We start from the raw sequence: 16365 nt of genomic DNA, 5'->3' as shown, positions 1-16365 counted from the left end.
AGTAAAGGGGGAGCTCCGGACAGAGCCCCCGGTCACTGGGTCTTGAATACGGGCTTGCGCTGCAGCCGCAGCACCCCGTAGGTGTTCAGGCCTGGCACGTCGAAGCCGGGGGACAGTCCATGGCGGTCCAGGGGGTAGAAGTTGACCAGCTGCCCGTGCTGGGCCTCCAGGGAGAGCCAGGCGTCGCCAAGCGGCAGCGCGCACGGGAACTCGCGGGCCACGTGCAGTTGGAAGACGCGGCCGCGCAGGTGACGCAGCGCCAGCGTGCGGAACGCGGGGGGCACCAGCGCCTCGACGCGGGGCCCGAACTGGCGCAGGCGCAGCTCGCCTTCTGGCCCGGGGCGCACCTCGTAGAAAGTCTGATTGGCGAAGGTGAAGTAGCCCACGAAGGGGCGCGCGCTGGGCGGCGGGGCGGGGCTGGGCTCCGACTCGCGTAGGGCCCTCTCCATGGCGGGCAGAAGCACGTCGTAGGCCTGTGCCACCAGGTCGCGACCAGGTGGCCGCGGCCCAGCCAGGAGCAGCACGAGGCTCAGGCGCAGCGGCGGCACCAGGGAGAAGGTGGCGGCGTAGCCATCCAGGTCGCCGTCCTTGCGCACCACGCGGTAGCCCCTCTGTGCGTGGAACTCCCACGGTGTGCCCGTCTCGTTGGCGAAGTAGGCGCCCGAGCAGGCCAGCAGCGGTGCCAGCAGGGTCTTGGCCGCGTCGGACCGCAGGAGCTGGGGCCCGCTGCCCAGGAGCGCCATGGCCAGCTTGGCCAGGTCTGCAGGGGTGGAGTACATCTGGCCGGACGGCCGGTACCAGCCCAGGTCGTAGAGCGGCGCCGGCCGCCCACTGCCGTAGAAGCCAGCTGCCAGGCGGGCGCGCACTGCGGGCGTGAGATCGAAGCCCGTGTCCTCCATGCCCAGCGGTTCCAGCACGTTCTTCAGGATCCAGTGCTGGTAGTCACCCTGGACAGTGTGCGCTGCCAGGACATGGGCCAGAAGCGAGAAGGCCAGAGTGCTGTAATGGCACCTGGAAGAGAAAGGGTAGAAACTGCGATGTGGCCTTGAATGAGTGCCTCCAGGCCCTGAAGGGCCCTGCCCCACCTGCTCAGACCGAAATGCCACCAGAGTTTCGTGGCCACTGGGTGGGGTTGAGAAGGAACCTGCTTCACTGCATCCCAGGCCGTCAGACCCCACAGAGACTCCAGAGACCATTGAATACAAGCCACTATCCTACATCTGGGAAGACTAAGGACCGGAGAGGGGCAGAATTGCCCAGAGTCACACAGCAACTTGGGGAAGAGTTGGACACAGCCACGCACCTGGAAAAGCGGTATGACATATCTTATTGGTCTATACTTTAGTATGATTTATTGTATCAAATGGAAAACTAGAGCCCTGGGGTACCTAGCTGGCTGGGTCTGTTAAGCATGAGCCTCTTGATTTCAGCTCAGGTCATGATCTCATGGGCTCAAGCAGCACAGATCCTCCTTGGGGTTATTTCTCTCCCTTGTTCTCTGTCTCTGCCTTCCCCCTGCTCGCTCACTCTCTCTCTCCCCCCCTCTCTCTCTCTCTCAAAATAAATAAGTAAAACTTTAAAAGAATGTTCACTGTTCACTCACAAGAATGCACACTACATGAGGAATAGTTTGGTTGTATTTGCTGCCTGCTGTTTCTCAATAGGTAGGTGTGCTATCTCGGTTGAGTAGATGCTCAATAAAAGTTGAGTTGGTGAATCAACAGAATCCAGGGTTCACACAGAACTGAATCTGGGCTCAGCTTCCCCCTGCCCTGTGCCAGGTTGTCTGGGCGTGCCCTCCCAGCTCGGTGACTCAGATGACTCAGAGGTGTCCCCTCTGGCGGTTCCTAATGCTGGTGGGGCCTCAGACACCCCTCACCTGGTTCCCGGGTCTGCCACCAGCACATCGTCCTTGAGCAGGCTCAGGGCCTCCTGGGTGCTGCCCCTCCACAGCAGCGAAGTAGAGCGGAGCCTCCTGGGCAGCCCTGGGGAGGAGCAGAGATAAGAACTGCTGGGCGGGCTGAAGGAGGGATAGTCAGCCCCGGATGCACCCCTCCCCCACCTTCCATGCAATGAGAGATAATGACCCCAAAATCACTTAAAAAAAAAAGTCTACCATGGACTCTGATCCTGCCTGTGTTTTATTGGGCAAGTCCCTGAACCTCTCTGAGCCCCAGAGCCCTCATCTGTACCATAAGGGAAATAATTTAATTTCCTACATCATAGGGCTCATGTGAGGATCAGGTGAGATGAAATGCCTAACTTGGGGCCTGGTCATAGTAACTGCTCAAAAAATAATTGTTATCATCAACCCATAGAAGTTTGATTCCATAAAATTGTTGAGGTCTGTTCCCAAACAGGTTTTGCAGAACTGGCTTCTCTGACCACTTGGAATTTTGTGTTTATGGGATGTGACAAGTATTGGAAGGATTACAGGCCTGGGATTCTCTCCATCCCTCTACTCAGCAGTCGTTTTCAAGCATCCCATTTTGTTCCAGGTACTGTTCTGGGTCCTGGGCATTCAGTAATGTGAACAAAATAAAGTCCTCGCCCACATGGAGTTTCCATTCTAGTGATAAACAAATACTCATGCTGTGGAGAAGAATAATTGCATGTAAGAAGGGAGGGATGGTTATTTTATACGAGGTGAGCAGAGGACGGCCTCCCAGGGACCCTTGAGCAGGAGGGAGCTGGAGGGGGGGAGGGGGAGAGCCAAGCACCGGTGTGAGGAGAGAATGCGCCGTGCAGAGAGAACAGCAAGTGCGGAGGCCCCAAGGCAGGAGTGTCTTGGCATGTTTGAGGACCAGTGTGGAACAGCCAGTGTTGCTGAAGAGGAGGGGGAAGGGGAAGATTTTGGAGGTGAGAGATACTGGGGCTGCAGGCAACAGGTACCATGGGGTGCTGGAAGGACTTGGCCTTCTCTCTAAGTGGGATGTGGCCACTGCTGGGGTCGTGAGCAGAGGAGGGATGAAATCCGACATATATTGTATCAGGGTTGCTTTGGTTGCTGTTCGAAAACAGACTTTGGGGGCCAGTGGCAGAAGCAAGGAAGCTATAAGGAAACTTGAAAAATCTGCATTTTATTCATGGTGGCTGGGACTCAGGACCTGGTAGTGGTTGGATTCTGGGTGTATTTTGAGTGCAGAGCCAACAGAATTTGCTACTGGAGAGGACATGGAGGGTATGAGGATTGGAAGTATCAGGGGTGACTCAAAGGCTTTTGGCCTGAGCACCTGGGAGATGGAGTCCTGGGTCCTGGCGTAAGTTCTGACTCTGACCCTTCTTGCTGTGTGGCCACAAACCATGTACTTTACCTCTCTGAGCCTCTACTTGTTCATCTTTAAATGGGCTGGTTTCCCTGGGAGGTGTTACAAGGCTTACCTCAGAGAATGAATGAAAAGCTCCAAGAACAGGAAACAGCTCTAGATTACAGCGAGAGTCAATCTTAAAAGACATTGAGAGCCTAGAACAGAGTCATTCAGGCAGCCATTGGCTCAGCTGGCCCCTGGGGACTGGAGAAGACATGTAGGATATTTTAAAACTAACCAAGCACCCTGGGTGTGGATGAAGAAGTCCACAACACACCTCTGGAGGGAGCCCTGGAGTCACAATTATAACAGGTGGATTTCACGGGATGCAGGAAGAGCCTAAGTAAGCCTGAAGACTCCTTACCTGCATGGCCCCTTCCAAGGCCTGTATCTAATTTTGAATTTTTAATAATATATTCTCCAAGAGGACCCCCATAATCATATCCACATCAGGCCTGCTAAACCTACACCTAACCCTGGCTAAAATAACCAAAGCTGCCTTGACAAGTACCTGCTGTGTGCCAGGAGCTCTAAGTGTTTGCACTCATGAGCTCATTTAATCCCCAGTAATATTATTACTGTATTATTGTATTGTATTATTATTTGTATTACAAACCACAGTCATTTCACAGAGGGGAGAAATGAGGCTCTGAGAAGTTCCCTGAGTTGGCCGAGGTCACACATTGGGGAGAAGGCAGAGCTGGAAGTTCAGTGCTCATGCCCTTAACCATCAGGCCACCTTCCTCCAAGAAGAGGGATCTGGTGCTGCCTGAGCTGCTTCAGGAGGCTCTGTCCTCTCTCTGAGCCTCGGGGATGCCACCTGGGCTCGGGAGTCATCATCAGCCACGTCTATTGGCTGAGACCTCAGGCCTTTGGAAATGATGAAATGGCAGGAGAGGCTGGTGTGGCTCAGTCAGTTAAGCATCCGACTTCAGCTCAGGTCATGATCACATAGCTCGAAGGTTTGAGCCCCACGTCGGACTCTGTGCTGACAGCTCGGAGCCTGGAGCCTGTTTCAGGTTCTGTGTCTCCTCTCTCTCTCTCTCTCTGCCTCTTCCTTGCTGTCTGTCTCTTTCTCTCTCTCAAATAAACATTTAAAAAATTTTAATGGCTGATATATGTATGTTTATTTAGTATACATAAATATAAATAATATGTACGTTACACATTCTTATACATATTCATTCATACACATGTGCACTATGTGTGTGTATTATTTTATTTATTCATAAGGTAGCATATAATATATGCTGTTTGAGCTTTTCCCCCATTTAATACTGTATCTTATTCCATCTCCATACATAGAGAACATTATTCCCCTTTTTCCTAAGGCTACACGTTATTTGACTATAGCTGTGCTACAGTTTATTTAGCCACTCCCCTACTTATAGACATGTAGGTGTTTCCGTCTTTTGCTATCACAAACAGCACTGCAGTGAATGCATGCACACCTCATGACACACATGTGTGAATATATCTGTAAGAGAATTTCCTAGAAGGGAATTGCTGAGCCAAAGGATATATACATTGTTACCAGTTGCCCCCCATCCAGCTTGCACCAATGTGAATTCCCACCACTGATGTATAAGAGGGTCTAGTTCACCATAACCTTACCAGCCCAGTGCACCCACCATTTTGGCCTTTGCAAGGGAAAAATGTCTCTCAGTGGTTTTAATTTGCATTTATGTTGTTATGAATGAGGTTGAACATCTTCTAATATGTTTTCATAGTCTTTTTTTTCTTTTTTCTTTTTAACATTTATTCATTTTTGAGACTGAGAGAGGCAGAGGCTGAGTGGGAGAGGGGCAGAGAGTGTGGGAGACCCAGAATCCGAAGCAGGCTCCAGGCTCCGAGCTGTCAGCACAGAGCACAACCTGGGACTTGAACTCACAGACCGCAAGATCATGACCAAAGCTGAAGTTGGACGCTTAACCAACTGAGCCACCCAGAAGCCCCTGTTTTCATAGTCTTAAGGGCCGTTTGTATTTTCTTTCCTGTAAATTGTCTATTCTGTTCCTATTCTTCACCCGTTTTTCTGTTAGGTTCTTAGTCTTTGTATTGCTTTGTACAGAATCTTTGTATACTGAGGGAAATTGTCTTCATCATAGAATTGTGTGTAAATATTGACTTGTTCTTGAACTAATAAGAAGATCTTGACTTTCAGCCTGCCAGCTGATGTTGACTTGTGCCCTGATCTAAACGCACAGATTTCACCTCAGCTTTTCCCTCACCAGATCCTCCTGGTCCTGGCCCACCATCCAGGGCAGGTGAATGGGAGGGGTGGCCGGCCTGGCCGCACCAAAACCTGCTGCTCAGTTCCCATGCCTGAAATGGTTTGGGTTGAGCTGCAGAAATTCAGGGCTGCTCACCCGAGAGCTGGCTGGCCATCCTTCGGAGGGTGACAGGCGAAGGCCTTGGGGCTGGGCCCACCTCCTCCAGCTCATCCATCAAGCTCTGTTGTTCAGGGGCTGATGCCATGCCCAGCGGGTTGTTAATGGTGAAGGTGCTGGCATACCGCTCCAGAGGGTCATCTAGAGAGGCTACGGTGCCCTCCTCCCACAGCCGGTACAGCATGAGGACTGGAAAGATCTTCGAGATGCTGGAGATCCTGACAGGGTGCAGAGCACGTGCAGTTGGCCTCACACCCTCTGTCCTGCACCCCAGGCCCCAACTTTCTGATGCTCTAGGAAGCACTGAGTCCACCCTGATTCAGTGTCTCAGATGGAAGTTCACCAGTCCCTGTCGAACTGCCTTTGGGATGTTCCAGAAAACAGCACAGTGGGAGGGGGACACTCTTGAGCACCTACTCCATGCCAGGCCTTAACCCAGGCCCTTCCCATTCTGGGACAGACGTAGGTTGGGATCAGATACCTCTGCCTCTCACTAGCTGAGTGGTCTTGAGCAAGTACCAGATCTTTCTCAGATTCTGTTTCATTGTCCATTTCACAGGTTGTGGGAAAGACCGGGCAAGATTGGGCATATAAAGTGCTTGGCAGCATCCCTGGCGGGTAGGTAGGAAGTGTTCAGGAAGTGATAGCAAATGCAGTTGTGAGCCCGTGCTGGGCACGTGCAGTGTGAATGGAACCTCCGTGATCCTCAGTGTCTCTGGGAGTGAATTTTGCATTGTCAGCTTTGAGGATCCTGCAGGCAGCACCGAGAGGGGAGACTCTGGGTATGCAGCAGAGGGTCCCAGGTTTCTTCCATCTGGACCACTGCTGCCAACTGACAGGGCCCTGGGACAAGGGCCCAGGAACTGGTTACAGTTCCTTTGTGACACATAGTGCGGAGTGGGGGATGGGACGCAGGGAGCATTTTCTAGTTAGGTTCTGGGCTAAAGGCTCTCCAGAAGGGATTCCTTCCTGACCTATTACCTGTGTGGTGTGATTTGGGGCACTCTCTGGTCCCCTCTGGAACTCAGTCTCCTCATCTATAAAATTGTCAGGACTTAATAAAGGGCCCTGGCAGCTTGGACCCCCAGAGATTATTCTCTAGAGTCTCCCTACCTCCTAGGTCTCCCTTGTCCTCCCTTCCCTTGCCTCCCTCCACAGACCCCCCAGAGGTCACCCAGCTGACCGGTACATGGTGTACTCATTCGGGGGCCCAGAGGTCGGGTCTGATCCATTCTTCTTCCCGAAGTTCCCGGTCCAGAGCACGGTATCATTGTGGATGACAACTGCAGACATGGCAGCCAGGCCCGGGGCAGACAGCGCCTGACGCAGGATCCTGTCCACCTTGGAGGACAAGAGCAGGAGGCCCGGAGTGCCGGTGCAGACACACCCCTCTGGTCCCGCATGCCCCGCCCATTCCCACACCACACCCTGCACACAGTGCCCCCTGCCTGGATCCCTCCATTCTCAGCCTGTTGCGGGAGCCTCCGGACCTCAGGTTCTCAAAACCCCTGGGATGCGACCCCCACCCCAGTTAAGACTAGAGCAGCTCCTCTCAATTTTTTTTTATATAGGCCTTCCTCATAAGATATTTTTTAATTTTTTTTACCATTCATTTTTAAAGATAGAGGGCAAGTGGGGAAGGGGCAGAGAGAGGGAGACACAGAATCCAAAGCATGCTCCAGACTCTGAGCTGTCAGCATAGGGCCCAGCGTGGGGCTTGAACTCACAAACTGCTTGATCATGACCTGAGCCGAAGTCGGACGCTTAACCAACTGAGCCACCCAGGCGCCCTAAGATTTTTGTTCAAAGAAACATTTCTTTGGGAAGATGTAAAAGGAGGGAGGCGTTAAACTACTGATGTAGTTGAATCCTTGTCTGCTGCCCTAGAAAACCTCAAAAAGGCCTGGTTTGACCCCTCAGTGTTGAAGGATTCACTATAAAGGGTCCCTAGGCCCTCTTGGAACATTTATTAAAAAGACATTGTTTTCAATAGTGAATGGTGACAATGATAACAGCCAAGGTTATAGGACATTTGCTACATGCCAGGCACAATATAAAGTGATTTTCATGCATTGTCTCATTTAATCCACATAACAAGCCAGTGCTAATTTCCCCCTGCTTTACAGAGGAGAAGACTGATGCTATGAGATGTGAAGTGCTTGCTCACGTGGGTAATGGTGAGTGGAGTCAGGATTAGGACCCCAGGCTAACCCCAGCCCCAGGCCCTAATTAACTGCCAGAGCGCCTTACCGCGTGATTTTACAGATCCAGAATTGAGCTCTGTCCGTGTGTGGTTTCTACCCTGGCACCGACTTTGGCTCTCTGTGCCTCAGTTTCCTCCTCTGTAGACAGGGGTTCACAAGGCATTCGTATCAAGAAGCTACCGTGTACGAGGTGCCCACTAGACAGCGGCTGGGGTTACTGTTGCTCTCTCTTGTTTTAATTACTGCGACCCTGGAGCCTCATAGCATTCTTTCGCTCCTTCTCCTCACTAAAGCTTTCCAGGTACTTGCAGACAGTGATGGTGTCTCCATGTTGGCCCGTGCCTTCCCGTACATGGACGCACCAGCCTCCTTCCCTTCAACTGTTCCTTGGATGTCCGTTTCACATCCCTCCACCGTGCTGCTGCGTGCACACTTCCGACCGTGTTTCATTTGTCTGCATGTCTCCTAAGGTGAGCGAGCTGGCCGACAGCCCCCTCCAGCGTCAGGCCATCATGCAGTGGTAAGAACTGTCTAGCGGGATGTGTGTATTTATTACATTGCAGTGGCCTCTGTGATATGGGCTAGGTCCTCCTCCCCTACCTCACCTTCCTCCCTCCCCCACCTGTGGCCCCAGCAGCCTGAATTTCCTCGTGGCTCTCGGTGTGTGCCTTGCACTCCCTCTGCTGCCTCTGAACCTATACACGTGCTGGTCCCTCTATCTGGAGCACACACTTCCCTCCCCCAGGTCCCTCACTGTATAGAATGCACATCACCTGGGTGTCTCCTATTTGATCACATCTCAGTTTAGACACCATTCCTGGGGTGTCTGAGTGGCTCAGTCCATTAAGCGTCTGACTTTGGCTCAGGTCACGATCTCACTGCTGTGAGTTCGAGCCCCGTGTTGGGTTCTGTGCTGACAGCTCACAGCTCAGAGGCTGGAGCCTGCTTCAATTTCTATCTCCGTCCCTTTTCCTCTCCCCAGCTCATGCTTGCTCTCTCTCACTCCCTCTCTCTCTTTCTCTCTCTGTCTCTATCTCTCTCAAATAGGAAATAAAAAACATTAAAAAAAATTAGACACCATTCCCTCCAGAAGCCTTGCCCGACCCCAAAGCCAATTTCTTTGTGCCCCACACAAACATCCCCTATCCTCACTCATACCCCTGTATTAGAGATGTTACTTGTCTCGACTATGCCACTACGTCCAGACTAGTAGCATCCTGAGGTATCTTCTTCCTTCTGTGTCCTGGTGCCTAGCCCAGAGTAGGCACTCAAAGATTGTATGTTGAATGCACGAATAAATGTCACTGCCAGCACATGGAACGTGCCCCCCCACTTCGTCCCCAGGCCAAGCACACATACCCAGTTCTCTCTGGGGTCATCACTGACCTTTTCCAGGGCCTCCTTCAACACAGGGAGGGGGTGGGCCAGCGGCACGGGCTCAGGGTGCCGGGGACATATCCTCACAGGGGCAGAGGCCACCTCTGGTCCCAAGGAACCTAGAGGGAGTATCACATGGTGAGTGGGGGGCAGAGATCAGGGTAGGAGTCTAGGGATCATCCTAGAGGATGTGGGAAGGTGGCAGCAGAGGCCAGAGCCATGCCTCGGGGCCGCCCTCCCAGCTGGCAACAGCCTCACCAGGGGACAGATTGCCGGGCACAGTGACCCGCCCCAGGGGCGTCTGCCTGGGAGAAGAAGGGGTAGCCGTACACCCACCGCCTGACGCTTAGGCAATGGCTCCTGGTTGGCAGCCCTTCTGTCTTGTAGGACCAGCTTCCTCCCTCCATGTAGTCAGCAGAGTTAGAAAAGTTCCAGCTCCTTGGGGCAGGCTCAACCATGTCTGTCTGTCTGTCCACCTCTGTTTCTCTAGTTCAGATTATATGTTTGGGTGGACAAGTGGACCTGGGCAGCAGACCTACATCATAGGGACAATGCCTCTGTCACCAGAGCCGTACGTCCGGGAGATCAGGTCAAAGTCCCATTCTGCGCTGGTCCAGATGTATGGCTTCTCTGGAGCCTCTGGGGAGAAGGTGTGGGCCCTGGCAGGACAGGGTTCCGGCTGAGAGGTCATCGCATGGGCCCCAGAGCTCCCCTCGTCCTCGAAGAACAGTGTAGGGTCATGAGGGTCGAAGCGCCCCGAGGAGCTGCGCGCTTCTCCAGTCCTACCCAGAACCGAGAGGGGCCTCTCTGCAGGAGGCTCGCCATGGCCATCAGTTCTTCCAGCTCCTCCCACCTCTCGAGGCGTGCGGGCCTTGTGACTTTGTCAGGATAGATTGATTGTGCGCCTTCCAAAATCAGGCCTTAGTCAGCCTTTGCTCTCTGGGAACAGTGCCCTCCCCCCCCCCCCCCCCCCCCCCCCCCCCCCCCCCCGTGGACAAGACTGGGGTAGAGGCCTTGAGAGCAGGTGTGTAGGTGGAGGGATTTGCCCGGGGGACTTGCCCCCTGCATTGAAAGATCCCAGGTTAGGCCAGCAGCAGAACTGGCAGCAAGCCCACAGAATCATGGCAAGTAAGAAACGGCTTTTTTGAAGCTAGTAGGACTGGGGGGAGGGGTGTTGTTGCTCAGCATCGAGTAACTGAAACAGTCCCAAACAGAGAAATTCCAAACCATAAGGAAGATCCCTCAAGAACTCCATGACATAGGTTTAACCATCGGAGTAGGGAGCTCTTGGCCAAAACCTAAGGTTTGCTCAGCCTGGGACTCAGGCAGGGCTGGTGCCCACAGCCCTGCGCTCACATGCACGTGCACAGGGGCGCCTGAGTGGCTCCGTAGGCTGAGCCTCTGACATTGGCTCAGGTCATGAACTCACGTTTGGTGGGTCTGAGCCCTGCATGGGGTTCACTGCTCTCAGTGAGGAGTCCGCCTCAGATCCCCGTCCCTCTCTCTCTGCCTCTCCCGTGCTCGCACACTCTCTCTCGAAAATAAAACCCTAAAAAATATGCATGTGCACAAAGAGTCACCTGGAAATCTTAAAATGCGTATCTGATTCAGTAGATATGGGGTGGAGCCAGGGTGTCCTCATTTCTAACAGCCTCTAGGTGGTGCCCATGTGAGGGAGAGGACTCAGATCCCCGCGGTCAGTGGACCCAAGTAGGTCCATGAACTGTTTGTTTTTCATTTGTGACAAATTAAGTACAAAATTTGAGCACATGCAGATAGAAACTTCTATAGCAGTTTGATGCAGGAATTTTGTGTGGAATCTTAAAACTTGGGCTTCTATTTTGTAGTCCTTTTTTTGTTTTCATTTAATTTCATTTGTATGTATTTACAGTAATACTGGTCCGCTTTGGGTTAGTACTTTGACAGTTTGAGAAGCACGGTCCTATAGGACAGACTGACCTGCCTGCTTGAAGACGGTTTGCCTGAGGGACCGGGAAGCCCCTGATAAAGGAATTTCCCCTAGAAGGAACGGGCTGAGGTGGGAGAGGAAAAAGCCAGCAAGAAAATAAAAGGAGCCATTTTTGCAAAATGTGTCTGTGGGACTTTGGGAGCCCAGGCCAGCTCCTGGAGCCTCGAGCATCCGTAACACAGGAGGCCTGGAGAGAGACATTCTCCCCAGCTTTAGCAGAGGACTGGGATTCTGGATGATCCAGGTTGAGGGTTCAGCGGTGGCTATGGCAACAAAGGGCCTGGTGGACCTTACCAGCAGTGGGAGCTCACTAGCCACGCCTTCACCAGCCCAGGATGGAGAGGCTCCAAGAAATGGCAGCTTCTGTCCATGGAAACCTCGTTGTCCCTCCCAGGGTTTTAGATATAGCTGGGGCAAGATCTTTAAAGGGGTGGGGGGGGTAGGGCCTGGAGATCCTACTGTGGGGGCTGAAGATCAGGCAAGAGAAACCCTATTTGTACTTACTGGGAGACCCTGAGTTTTACAGACTGGGGGGTTTAAGGAAGCCCCAGTGGCATTAGGATCCCCATTTTATTATACACAAGGGCATCAAGACACAAGAAAGGCCGCATGAGTGGTCCAAAGATGCACATCTAGTGAGAGTTGGAGTCAGAATGAAGGCCAGAGCTCCTGAGTCTAAGTCTTGCGGTCTTGCCCCTACACTCTCAAATCAGAAGCGTCAGGACCCACAGGGATGGGAAGGAAGCCAAGGATGCTTGTGTACTTACTGGTGTCCAGCTTGGGGAGGTGGTACTGCCACAGGAAGCAGCCAGTCATAACCAGGGAGAGCAGGAAGAAGAAGCTGCAGGAAGCTGGCAAGAGCCACTTCTTTCTCACTTTCGGCAGGCTGGGCCACCAAACCACCTGGAAGGGGTAGGACGCAGGCACCGCCCCATGGGTCCGCCAGAGGGAGGCAAGAGAGGGACCCCTACCGTGCCTTATGTTCCCCCAGACATCCTGAGAGCCCACAGCCTGGGGAAGTATCATACCTGTAAGTCAAGGTCCTTCCCAGTGTGACCCCTTCAACAGCTGTGCCACATGCATCTCTGCACCCCTGGGCTTTTGCATAGCCTGTTTCCTCTGCTGGGGATCCCATCTCTCTCTTGTGTACTTAGGGAGATAGCTAGGACCAGCTGAAATGCCGCCTCCTCCATGAAGCCTTCTGCAACTCTCCTCACCCAGGCCCCCTCCAAGGCACCTTGTGTACACCTCCGTTGTGGTGCGAGTCCAAGTCTCTAATACTGCAGCTGTTCACCTGCTGTTAGCTGGTGCACCTGATGGAGTGTGGGCTCTCCAAGGGCAGGGCCTCCACTGCTCAAGCTTGTTAGATCTTAACATTTTACCCTATTTTCCTCGTATCTCTACATTTTAAAAAGTACTGCATCAGCCACTTGTTTAGTTTATGGTCTGTTCATCCCATCCCATTAGAAAACAGGGGTTCATTCCCTCTCTCTCTCTCTCTCTCTCTCTCTCTCTCTCTCTCAGCTCCTGCCCTGCCCATGCTCACATTCTCTCCCCCTCTCAAAATAAATAAATAAACATTTTTTTAAAGTGGGCGGGGAGGGGGCGCCTGAGTGCTGGGTGGCTCAGTTGGTTAAGCATCCAACTCTTGATTTCGACTCAGGTCACGATCTCACAGTTCATGGGATCAAGCCCCATGCCAGACTCTTCACTGACAGCCTAGAACCTGCTTGGGATTCTCTCTCTCTTCCCGTCCCCCATACCTGCTCTGTAGGTTGTGTTCCATTAGGGTCTCACTGAGTTTCGATTCCTTCTCTCTCTGTCCATGCTCTTCCGTGATGAAGAGAGCTCACACACAGAGCACGGGCTGTGGCACTGTCTGGCCAGAGGGGCCCGCTGTAATGGGACCCCAGCAGATTCCACGGGCTTGTTTCCTGCCTTGCCGCCTCCTCCCCCTCCCCCTCCCCTTTGCCTCTTTAGGCTCCCGCACCCCACATCCCACTCTCCGTGGCTTTTCACCTGCCAGTCCTTCTAGGAGGGAGGGTCCCTCTGGGAGGGTCTATGAGACCCTTTCTATCCTTTTCCACCTGACAAACTTGTGTTCTTCCCTGAAAACCCCTGGGCATTTGTAGAGCCTTGTGATTCTCCCCCAGACAGACCTGAGGGCTCTCCCGTCTGCTTTACGCACACCGCTTACTGCACTGGAACAGCAGTCTACGCTGGTTACTGCTGGCTTCTTTGTCTGGCTCCCTGCTCCCTGGCAGGTGTCTCCAGCACCAGGGTCATTCCTCCTTGGCCTTTTAGCCTGTAACACTCGGCACTCCGCCTGGCACTGGCAGATGCTCAGCAAATATGTTTTGAACTTTGCACTGTCCTGCAAGTGGAAAGCCGTGGATTCAAATCTCAGCCCCACTTCCTGAGTCGGCTGTAACTGTGGCTGAGTCCCTTCCCCTCTCTGGACCGCTGTGTCTTCAGCTGTTAGCAGGATGGACTCTTTGTCAAGTTTACCTTTACACCTGGAAATCTCCTCTGATTTCCAGCTCTAGAATTTGGGGTTCCCACTAAAGCCACTCTTTATTCATAATTTCCAGAGACTGGAAATAACCCAAATGTCCCTCAACTGGTGAGTGGACAGACTGTGACAGGTCCATACAGTCGGATACTGACCAGCAGGTGTAAAGGAGGGGCTACTGGTACAGGCAGTAACGCGAATGAACCACAGATGCGTGGCCCTAAGTGAAACAAGCCGGACACAAAAAGGTACAGTCTATGTAATTCCATTTTCATAACGTTCTGGGAAAGGCAAAACTGTAGGGACAGAAGACCATTCAGTGGCTTCCTGGGGTAGGGATGGGGGAGATGACAAAGGAGCAGAAGGGACTATGGGAGGCGATGGAACCGTTCTGTATCTTGATCATGGTCAGTCTAAACCATGTGCGTTTGTCAAAACTCGTAATTATACACCAGAAAGAGTAACTTTTAATACATGTAAACAATACCTCCATTAAAAAAAAAAAATGAAGCCATTGGGGCACCTGGGTGGCTCAGTTGGTTAAGCGTCCGACTTCGGCTCAGGTCATGATCTCACAATCCGTGGGTTTGAGCCCCATTCGAGCCTGCTTCAGATTCCATGTCTCCCTCTCTCTCTGCCCCTACCCCACTCACTCTCTGTCTCTCTCTCTCAAAATAAAATAAAGGCATTTAAAAAAATTAAAAAACTGAAGCCATTAAGGAGCCTGCAGGCATGTCTCCACCTGGGTGTCAGAGGAGTAACATCAGACTCAAGACCCTGCTTCAGACTCGAGGAGCGGATGGGGGTGGGGGTGGGGCTCTGGTATTGTCTATGTGGGAGGAAAGTTGGAAGGCTTCTCTTTTCGAGCACAAGCAAAGGGCCACTGGCCTGCCTCAGGGAGGGCAGCCTGAATTCCCTAAACAGACACCTTATAGCCTGACCGGAATACGGGCATCTCTTTTTCAAGCAAAGAACGAAATTCAGAGACTTTAAAATGACTCACTAACGTCACAGCACATGACAGAGCTGGGATTCTCCCTCCGTGCTCTGCACCACCACACCCCACCTCACACGTGCCTTGGACCCCCAGTTCCTGGTTCTCCTCTGAGGCCCAGCCTCATCTCAGGCCCGTCTCCAATCTCAGGGTTTATTCCAGTTGACCCAAAGGCGGGGTCAGTATTTAACCTCTAAGCTGCTCACCAGCTGCTCACATTTGGACTTGTAGTAGTAGCACCAGGAATCTCTCCCCTCCCCCTTTCCAGCTGGAAAATGCTGGGGGCGGGGGGGTGTCAGGAAAAGCCTAGCTCCCCCAAGCCCTACCCATAACCACAACTCCTGCCCTCCTTCCCCAGGTGGTCTACAGCCCCAAGACATTCCCCTCCTTTCTCCTTCTCACTACCCACTCTGGTGCAACCCACCGCGTCCACTCCTGCGTCCAGAATACGGTTTCCAAGAACCAGCTGTGTGTTGGGCACAGTGCTGAGCCTGGGGCACAGAGCCTTTGGCCAACACCTGTCCCCTTGGAGCCGGCAGGATGGCAGAGTGGCCATCAGCTCTGGAACTAGGTGAAGCAAGACTTGATTCCGGCCCTGCCCTTATGGGCTTTGGACGAATGGGCTCACCTCTTTGAGTCTCATTTTCTTGTCTGCATCATGAAAAGGACCATCGTTCATACACCTCATAGAATTTAGGGGCGAATCAATGAGATAATGCATGCAAAGCCCCTAGAAAGCTGTCCACTAACTGGTCACTAGCATAGTATTTCTCTGGGAGAGAGATGTGGACAGAGCCTGTGCAGACAGCTCTTGGGTCTCCCAGGTCCCATGAATTCAGCCTGGGGGAGGCGGGGGAAAGCCTCACCAAACAGGTAGTAGGGATGAATTGGGAGCACTCCAGTCAGGGGGATATGAAGAGGAAGAGGAGTGATATCTGCTTTGCTTTGAGAATTCAATGGGTTATGATACGTCAAACACTCAGAACTGTTTCTGGCCTACAGTGCAAATTCTAGAAATGTTCGTGGTGATGATGATGATGGTGGTGGTGATGAAGGTGATGTGGGTGATTTAGGGCCATAATTGGAGCAAGTTTCCATGGAGCTGTGCCTCACCTGGGTCTTCATTCTCTCCAAGGTGTGGAAGATTCCAGCTCCTTGAGGATTCAGGTCTACAGCCCAGGAGACCCTGTGAGTGGGAAATCAAGTCCGAGGAATGAAGGCAAAAAGAGATCCTGGGGGCTGGAAAAGAGAGGAGGGGACAGAGATGCTCGAGGACAAGGAGGGGGCCGAGGATGGGAGGGGGCAGAGCACACCCTCCCCTTCATGAAGCTTTGCTTCAAAGGCAGAGGGAACCGAGCTCAGGACAATGTGAGCCGGACCAGCTGTCCAGGCCTGCCCGGGTCTGTGGCAGAGGGAGCCGAGCTCAGGACACATGTGAGCCGGACCAGCTGTCCAGGCCTGCCCGGGTCTGTGGCAGAGGGAGCCGAGCTCAGGACAATGTGAGCCGGACCAGCTGTCCAGGTCTGCCCGGGTCTGTGGCAGAGGGAGCCGAGCTCAGGACAATGTGAGCCGGACCAGCTGTCCAGGACTGCCCGGGTCTGTGGCAGAGGG

The 16365-nt window shown here is 52.9% G+C and overlaps 1 protein-coding gene across 1 annotated transcript in view; it reads right to left on the bottom strand.

Annotated features, from left to right (window-relative positions):
• Positions 1 to 32: 32 nt before the first annotated feature.
• LACTBL1 (lactamase beta like 1) overlaps positions 33 to 16365 on the bottom strand; it is a 17942-nt gene continuing 1609 nt past the window's right edge. The window contains exons 2-8 of the mRNA XM_029945878.1: positions 14961 to 15032; positions 12016 to 12151; positions 9289 to 9398; positions 6882 to 7039; positions 5678 to 5916; positions 1880 to 1985; positions 33 to 1011 (exon numbers count right to left, since the gene is read on the bottom strand). Coding sequence (XP_029801738.1) covers positions 33 to 1011; positions 1880 to 1985; positions 5678 to 5916; positions 6882 to 7039; positions 9289 to 9398; positions 12016 to 12151; positions 14961 to 15032 — 1800 coding nt within the window. The remainder of the gene's footprint in view (positions 1012 to 1879; positions 1986 to 5677; positions 5917 to 6881; positions 7040 to 9288; positions 9399 to 12015; positions 12152 to 14960; positions 15033 to 16365) is intronic.

This window comes from Suricata suricatta, chromosome 8, assembly GCF_006229205.1.
Source record: "Suricata suricatta isolate VVHF042 chromosome 8, meerkat_22Aug2017_6uvM2_HiC, whole genome shotgun sequence".
Classification (NCBI taxonomy): Eukaryota; Metazoa; Chordata; class Mammalia; order Carnivora; family Herpestidae; genus Suricata; species Suricata suricatta.
Note: the sequence above shows the minus strand (reverse complement) of the source record. Positions and strands in the feature narration are given on the sequence as shown.